Genomic DNA, 8916 nt, shown 5'->3' with positions numbered 1-8916 from the left:
CATCAGAAAGCAGAGGGACAGACTTTGACGGAGTTAAAATTTCAGAATTTCACTTAGCTGAAATTCTACAGCAGTGTTTCTCAACACATGTTGGCCAGGGAATTCTGGGAGTTGAAGTCCATCCGTGTTAACATTGGCAAGGTTGAGATACTCTGTTCTACAGTAATTGCATCTGTTCCATTCACATCCATTCTTGCCTATAAGCTATGATTCCGAAAGAGTCATATGAATGGAAGAGACTCATGCTTGGCTCCGCCTTTGGGATTTAGCTATTGGTTGGAGGCAGATTCAGTCACTCCCCCTTTCTGGGGAGCAGGAGGAAACAAACATAGGTATGCATTTTTCTTCTTGTGTCAGTATTAAAACTGGCTAGCATTAGGTAGCACCTCCACGCCTCTCTCTGCGGTACAGCTGGTTCAGCTGTCAGGATCCTCTTAGCCCTTTCCTGGAGCCCTTAGACTGATCTTGGCTGAAAAGCCGGGCTAAAATCACAACTCGAGTATCGGAGGTGACTGCACAACTCCCTGAATATTTGATGCTCTTCTTGTTTGCACCTGCTGAGAACTTTGACCAGATGACTGACGAGCCATCCCATCCAGTCTCCTGCCTATTTTGTTAAAAGACTTTTCTACCATGGCCCCACCTGGAAGAAGTTCCTTGGGGTGACGGCCCTGAGACCTGTGGATTTATTCTAAGCTCCTCTCCAGCTGACACCGTGAAGCCACATGGTTGTCTTCGCCCCTCTGGAAGCTGAACCGATTCTCCTGGCAGGCGGCCTAGAGGGCCATGGGTTGGTGGAACCCACTAACCAGCTGGACTTTGGGATTCTCCTTGATGACCTTCCTGTGGGTCACATCAGCCAGGGAACCCAGAGACTCCGTTCGGCAGGTAGACATCACGTGTCCCTGGCCCGAGGTTCACCGGCACGCACGGAGCTACCACCATCTGGAAGGTGATGTACGCTGGCGGCGTCTCTATTCCTCCAATCATTTCTTCCTACGCATTGGCGGTGATGGGAAAGTCGAAGGATCACGTCGGAAAGAGAGCCCGAACAGTAAGTCACACTCATCTTTCCCCAAACTGGTACCCAACAGGTGTATTGTCCCAAAGGTGCTTTTTTTGGGAGGCAACTGGACTTACTTGTTTTTTCTTTGAAAACCTTTTGCTTCTCATCCAAGAAGCTTCTTCAGCTCTGAAAGGATAGTGAGGAATGGAAGGATTTATATTCCTTGTGGGCAGCGGGTCGTTGAAGCACTTGGAAGTTTATCTGTGTCCTCAGGGTCACCTGAGTAGTGTTCCTGGTTCCTGTAGTCTGCCATTTTTTTCTCTGGAATGGAACCAGATATCCAAGTGATTCAACGATCCTCTAAAAGGATGCAAATGACCAGCTATCTGCAAGGAATATAAATTCTTCCGTTCTCCATTATCCTGTCAGAGCTGAAGAAGCTTCTTGGATGAGAAGTGTAACATCTTCAAAGAAAAATAAGAAAATCCAGTTGCCTCCTGAAAAAGCACTTGTAGGACAATCATGACCTGGATGACTGAGAATCTCTACAAACTTCCAACAGGTGTGTTGAACTACAGCTTCCATCACTCACTGCCCCCCCCTCTCTCCCCGGCCAAAGATATTTGATGCTGGGAAGTGACTGGGTACTTATCAAGAACCTCTATCTTTGTTACTCAGATAGAAAATCTTCTAGTCCTCCTTGAGCATTAGACAGGTATTTGGAGTAAACTTCTTAAGATGATGTCATTGGCAGATTCCGTCAAAAAAATGTTTGCCAACAAGCTTGGTACAATTTCAGTAGTTCAGGAAGTTGTGAAAGAAACGAAACCTGGAAAGTCTGTCAAATTTTTGGAGACTAATTGTGAGGGATTACTCATCAGTGAATAAATCTGTCTGCATGACCTCAATTGTCTTTGTCATTGTCACAGTTTTTCATATTGTAAAATTAAAACAGAAACTACGGCTCTTATTATTCTAACTGATTTTCTTGTACACTGCAGAGGGTTGGACTAGATCAGTGTTTCTGAACCTTGGTAGCTTGAAGATGGGTGGACTTCAACTCCCAGAATCCCCCAGCCAGCGCTGCTGGCTGGGGGATTCTGGGAGTTGAAGTCCACCCATCTTCAAGCTTCCAAGGTTGAGAAACACTGGACTAGATGATCCTTACAGCGCCACAGTTCTACGTCTTTTGTGATTCTATAGGTGGTCCTCATCTTACAACCATAATTGAGCCTGAAATTATGTGCTGGTTGTTAAGTGGGTCACCATGTGACAGTGTCCAGTTTTACAACCTTTGTGCTGGTGATGGTGGTGAAGTGAATGCCACCATCATAAAGGGAATGCTTCAGTCATTAAGTGAATCCATTTTTCTGCAATGGGCGTTTTTGCAAGAAACCAGAAGTAAATGCCAGTTTCTGGCCAAAAAAAAAATACACTGTGGTCACATGACCTCAGGACACTGCAAATATATGTAAATTTCTGCCGGTTGCTGAATGCCCGAAATGTGATCATGTGACTGTGAAGGGGTGGCCATCAGAACTTCCAATCCAATTTGTAAGTAGCCCTGGTGAGTTTTTTCATAACTTTGAACGGTTCCTAAGTGGCCGCTTGTAAATTGAGGCTTATCTATGTTCATAACAGGGTCTATTTCTAGACTGAATAAATTCCTGGTTCAGTCTAGCTCCTAATCCCACTTCTAAACTCATCTTTTCCTTTAGCTGCACAGTTCAGGGTCCATTCTCTCTATGCACAAATGACATCCCAGCCAGCCTACATTATTCTTGGCCTCCTGTGGGCAGTGACAAACTTGGATTGTGCTTCCCTCTTTGGGCAGAAGAGCATGCTTTATCTCCTAAGGATGCTTTTCAGTCAGCTGTCCTACCGGTTGTAAATACACACGGAAGGTGGCATACATTCCAGCATGAAATTAGTTATCGGTGGATTGTAAACCTCTTGCAGCAAGAATCTAACCAGGTATTCTTTCAACACTGCTTTGGATTTTGGGTTCTTGCAGACTAGAGTGTAACACCATCCGTCAAGCAAGATCTCCTCCCTCCCCCCCCACTCTCCATACAATCACAATTGTATTCTGAATAGTTTTTATCCCAGAGCTATAATTGCACTCAACGATGAACTAAAGGGCCACCATCAGTGAGCTGTTGGGACAGCATTACTTGGTCTGTTGTGTGGATGTTTAGGTGGTTTAGGGGTGGGGAATTGTGGTGGGTGAGAGTGTGTTTGGGGATTGTTGTGTGTGTTGGACCTGGTCTTTGGGTGTTAAGTGAATTTTGTTGTATGGTATACTGCAGTGGTGGGTTCCTCCCGGTTCGGTCGAGCTGGTAGCGGTGACGACATGACATCACCGAACCGGTTCTCCCCCCCCCGCCCTCCCACTCCCCCACGTTATTCTTACCTTTTATTTGGTCCCACCTCCAATCTATTGCTGCCTCCTGAGTCCCAGCTGATGACTAGAGGGAAAAAAACTGTTTAAACTCTTGCCGCGGGGCTTCAAAGGGTCGTCCTACAGCCAATCAGTGTTAAAAGCAAACAAATGAGTCGGGTCATAAGTGCAAGGACTGGTCGTAAGTGCGAGGACCTTCCAGAAATGATTGACCAGCTAGCCACGCCCACCTAGTCACATGACCTCCAAGCCACACCCACAAAATAAGCCACGCCCACAGAACCGGTAGTAAAAAAATTTAGAACCCACCCCTGGTATATTGTGTATACACATTCAATGACAATAAAGTTATTATTATATTGCACCAGTTATTGGTGTTATCCTCCTGTTTCAGGTGTAAACTATTGGGCAAAACAGGAAGAAGCTGGCATAATTGCACCTATCTGGCAAATAGCCTCGTAGGAGTACGGTACGGAGAAGTATTCTCTCCCTGTCTTGATGGATCCACAAAGACGCATTGCTATCCAAAAAAGCCCCCCCCCCACCTCAGCTCTCAACATCTCTGGGCATGTCGCAGTTATATATTCTGTGGCATCTTGAATACTCTTGTTTAATATATTTGTGCAAGCGAAGGACTGTCGAAGACTGAGACGCCTTGCTCCTGGTCACTCATGCCTTGCTTTTTTCCCCCCATCTGGATTATTGCCATGTGCTCTACATGGGACTGCCCTTGAAGACCAACTAGAAGTTACAACTGATCCAGAACACAGTGGTGCGTGCACCTCTATGTTCACCCATGTTGTGCAAGCTGTACAGTCTCCTAGTTGCTTTCTAGGTGCAATTCAAGGTGCTAGCCATCACCTTTAAGGTGCTAGCCATCACCCGTGTGGCACAGGGCCAGGTTATTTGCAGGAGCGCCTCTCCCTGAGGGTACCATCCCATCCCACTAGATCGGATGAGATGGGCATACTTTTAAGTTCCTTCCCTGAAACATTGCCATCTAGTGGGACCTAGGGAGCATGTCTTTTCCATGGCTGGCCCTACCTTATGGAATAAACTTCTCCCAGTGATTCAGCAGGTCCCAATCTTCTCAACCTTTCTTTGGAGGCCATAAAAACCTGACTCTTTACTCAGGTTTTGGGGACAACAGTAGAGCCTGCACAGAGTTGTTGAGGCACCCTAGGAGATGGATCAAGGTTCTGGGGTTCTTTTTAATGGTTTTTATAATTTTATTGCTATAAACTGCCCAGAGTTGTTTAAAGATAGGCAGCTAAACAAATCTTTTAAATTAAAAATAGATAAGTGTGACATAGCAATGACATTTTAAAAACAATGTGAGCACCTTCATTTCAACTCTGATTCTCAAGTTTTAAGTGGAATGAAGTTCTTTACAGACATTAATTCCCGAGGCAGGCAAGAAATCGTGGTCTCTGTTCAGATCCAAATGGATTGAATTAATTTTTTTTGGTGTCCGTCTAATTTAACTGAAACTTCTTTTCAAAACGCTTTCCTCAGATTAAGATCATTCTTCTGAAGTTTTCTTTGCTGTGAAATCAAAAACACTGCTTAAAATCAGCAACAGAGATCTTTTAAGTTATAGAATGAGATAGTCCTTCACTGGTTTCTTAATAGTTTTTTTCCCCCAGCGATAGTAGCATTACATAGAAAAAGAATCTAATTTTAATTGAAATTTATTTTTTGTACTTGCTTTACTCACTTCTCTGGAGGAAGGCTCCATGGGAAAAAAAGAAGTCAGTTATCCTCTCAGACAAAGAAAACAACAACTTATGAATCGCTGGTTAGCAAAGTATATTTTCTCCTACAGTATTTCATCATTAGTGAAACCTGCCAGTTTGAAGACGTTTCTCTTCTCATCCAAGAAGCTCTGAAGAAGCTTTTTGGATGAGAAGCAAAATGGCTTCCAAGGAAAACAAGGAAGTCCAGTTGCTTCTTGAAAAAGCACCTTTGGGATCTACAGCCTAAAGGAAAAGTTTCTATCAGAAAATCCTCAGCTAAACGAGCCTCGTCACCTAGTTTGTGCACTGTGATTTGCTTGACCATGATTGAAAAAACTACCATTGATCGAGTTCACATAATGAAATAAGCACAATGAGCTTTTCATGCAATCTACTGAAACTAGACTGTGGTCTGGTCCTGCAATAAGTCAGTCCTTTATCAAGCAAGCTTCTCCAGATGGACCAAGAAGGAAAAGAGGGGGGAGCAGGTTGTGTTAAAGATACATCTTTTAGTTAACCGTAACCAAGAGAGGAAAAAGAAGTTTACACAAGTAAGAAGAAATGTACATGTTTTTGAGCTTCTGCTATTGACACATTGACTTGTGCCTCAGAGGTCTTGTTCGCAGATTTTAAGTGTACCCTACAAGCATGTCATGACTTTGGAGTAGTTGGTGCTCTCTGAGTTTGGTCGCTTGCTTGCAAACTTTTCATTATCCTACTAGATAACTGTTAGGTTTTGATGTCGTCTCAAATAAATTGCATTTCCAAACAGATAATCTTTGATGAAATCTTTCATTTATTAAGCACGACAATCTGTCCCCAATTATGTCATAGCCAACACTGACTTCCTGACCCCAAACCTTCCCTTTCCATTCCCCAATTCTCTGTCTCATTGGCCATCTTCCAAATCACTCTCCCCATATCTACTACTTCAGCTCCCAGGAATGTCCCCCCTCCCATCTCATATCCTAGGGGTATTATCTTCAGGGAAAATAAGTAGGTGAAAAGTCAAGCGTTCTCTTGCCAGCTGCTCCATCTTCTCCTTCTTATGTCAGCACTAGAGTAAATGCAGGTTGAAGTGCTGACAATAACATTGTCAGTGCAAACCCTACACTCCCTGACATTGATGTTACATAATTGAGTAATGAAACATCTGCAAGCAAACAATCAAGCTCAGAGAGCACCAAGGACTCCACATTTCAACCTTGCGCTATATATATTCCCTTCTATTGGAATGTCTTTTGAATCAAGGACCTGATTTAAACCTTGAAAAATATGCTACAATGGGGATGAGGCAAGGATAAAGTGAATAATTCAAAGCAGAAAGGAGCATATCCTGAGTAAAACGGTCTATTTCTAAAACCCCATCTTCTGGTTTTTGTAAGTTGATCTTTTAATGAAAAGAAGGACTAGGGGAGACATGATAGCAGTGTTCCAATATCTCAGGGGCTGCCACAAAGAAGAGGGAGTCAAGCTATTCTCCAAAGCTATTCTCCAAAGCCTCCACCTGAAGGCAGGACAAGAATCAAGGAGAGAAGCAACCTAGAACTAAGAAGGAATTTCCTGACAGTTAGACAATTAACTAGTGGAACAACTTGACTCCAGATGTTGTAAATGCTCCAACACTGGAAGTTTTGAAGAAGAGGTTGGATAACCATTTGTCTGAAGTGGTGTAGGGTTTCCTGCCTAAGCAGGGGGTTGGACTAGAAGATCTCCAAGGTCCCTTCCAACTCTGTTATTCTATTCTATTCTATTCTATTCTATTCTATTCTATTCTATTCTATTCTATTCTATTCTATTCTATTCTACTCTACTCTACTCTATTATTCTATTCTATTCTATTCTATTCTATTCTATTCTATTCTATTCTATTCTATTCTATTCTATTCTATTCTATTTTATTCTTTGATCCCTAGTCACATTCTCCAGGTGTAAAATTGCTACATTAAAATTAAAATGGAAATAAAAATGGAAGGTGAGTGGTGTAACTTCAGCCCCTTCAATACACTAGGACAAGGGTGTCAAACTCGTGGCCCACGGGCCAGGTGTGTCACACATTGGCTACGCCCACCCCGGTTTATTGAAGGGGGGAAAAATCACGATATGTCACATGACACCATGAGTTTGATACCCCTACACTAGGATGCGCACAAGCAAACACGCACACACACAGAGATTTTCATATTAGGAGCAGCTGCTGGTTGTTTTAGCTATAGGCTTTGCTGCCAATAGCTTTGGGAAATCCTTGATTTGTGTTAATGGGCCATGCTCTCTTTGCTATTTTCCCCCTAGGCATTGTGGAGATCCGTTCTGTACAGGTGGGAACCGTGGCCATTCGATCCATCCACAGTGGCTTCTACTTGGCGATGAACAGAAAAGGGAAAATCTATGGAACGGTAAATGGAATTGCATGCCTTTTGGGGAAAAGGGGAATTACAGGTAGTCCTTGACTTAGAACCACAATTGGGACCAGAATTTCCATTGTTAAGCAAGGTGGTTTTTAAGTGAGTTGTGTCTGATTTTACCAACTTTTTGCTACGGTTGTTAACTGAATCACTGTATTTGTTAAGTGAATCATACCATTGTTAAGTGAATCCAGCTTGCCCCATTGACTTTGCTTGTTTGAAGCCAGCTGGAAAAATCATAAATAGCAATCTTCTTAGCCCAAGAACTAGGAATAGTGAAAATTCTGAACTAGGAATGGGAAGACCTGAGTTGAGTCTCTTCTTAGGCAAAACAAACAAACAAACAAAACAATTGGCTGAACTTGGGTGCAATATGTGTGAACTTCAATTCCCAAAAATCCCCAGCCAGCATGCTAGAGTAATGAAAACTCTAGAGATTTAGATATATGAGATTGATTGATCAATTGCTAAAGGATAGAGGGATGGATAGATGTTTGATAGACAGACAGATGAGATGATAGATAGATGATAGATAGATAGATAGATAGATAGATAGATAGATAGATAGATAGATAGGAGTGAGCCGTGGTGGTATAGTGGTTAGAATACAGCATAGCAGGCTACATCTGTTGACTGCCAGCTGCTAGCAATTCGGCAGTTCAAATCTCACTGACTCAAGGTTGACTCAGCCTTCCATCCTTCCGAGGTTGGTAAAATGAGGACCCAGATTGTTGGGGGCAATAGGCTGACTCTGTGAACCGCTTAGAGAGGGCTGTAAAGCACTATGGAGCGGTATATAAATCTAAGTGTGATAGATAGATAGATAGATAGATAAATAGATAGATAGATAGATAGATAGATTATCTATCTGATAGATATAGAAAGAATGGATATGGATGGATGGACGGATGGACAGACAGACATAGACAGACAAGTGAGACTAAGGAAAGGCTAAGGCTAAGAAAATAACTTTCTTTCAGTTAGTTCTACTTTACAAAGTAACTGTGGGAGAGATAAAATGGAGGCAATCCCTACAGAAGCTGCCTTGTGCCCAAAGGCAAGAGAAATCTAGTAAGTCAGATTTTCAGTTCCGCCTTTCCTTCACAAGCCCATTCAATGAAATTTCTCCTTTTCTGTCTCTGTTTCTCTCGCCTCCACCGGTCTGTCGTAGAAAGCATACAGCCCCAACTGCAAGTTCAAGGAACGTATTGAAGAGAATGGCTACAATACCTACGCCTCTTTCCATTGGCACCACGAAGGGCGACCCATGTTCCTCTCCCTCAACAGCAGAGGACTGCCACGACGAGGGACGAAGACCCGCTGGCAACATCTCTCCACCCATTTCCTGCCAATGCTCGTCTCATGAAG

The 8916-nt window shown here is 43.1% G+C and overlaps 1 protein-coding gene across 1 annotated transcript; it reads left to right on the top strand.

Moving 5' to 3' along the window:
• The first annotated feature begins 786 nt into the window (after positions 1–786).
• On the top strand, positions 787–8914 carry FGF22 (fibroblast growth factor 22). Its single transcript, XM_070931773.1, has 3 exons — positions 787–1054; positions 7436–7539; positions 8720–8914. The coding sequence occupies exons 1-3, from the start codon at positions 787–789 to the stop codon at positions 8912–8914; spliced, it is 567 nt and encodes a 188-aa protein (XP_070787874.1).
• Positions 8915–8916: the final 2 nt, after the last annotated feature.

This window comes from Pituophis catenifer, unplaced genomic scaffold, assembly GCF_029215685.1.
Source record: "Pituophis catenifer annectens isolate HBS135680 unplaced genomic scaffold, rPitCat1.0.hap2 SCAF_1, whole genome shotgun sequence".
In the NCBI taxonomy this organism is placed as follows: domain Eukaryota; kingdom Metazoa; phylum Chordata; class Lepidosauria; order Squamata; family Colubridae; genus Pituophis; species Pituophis catenifer.
Note: the sequence above shows the minus strand (reverse complement) of the source record. Positions and strands in the feature narration are given on the sequence as shown.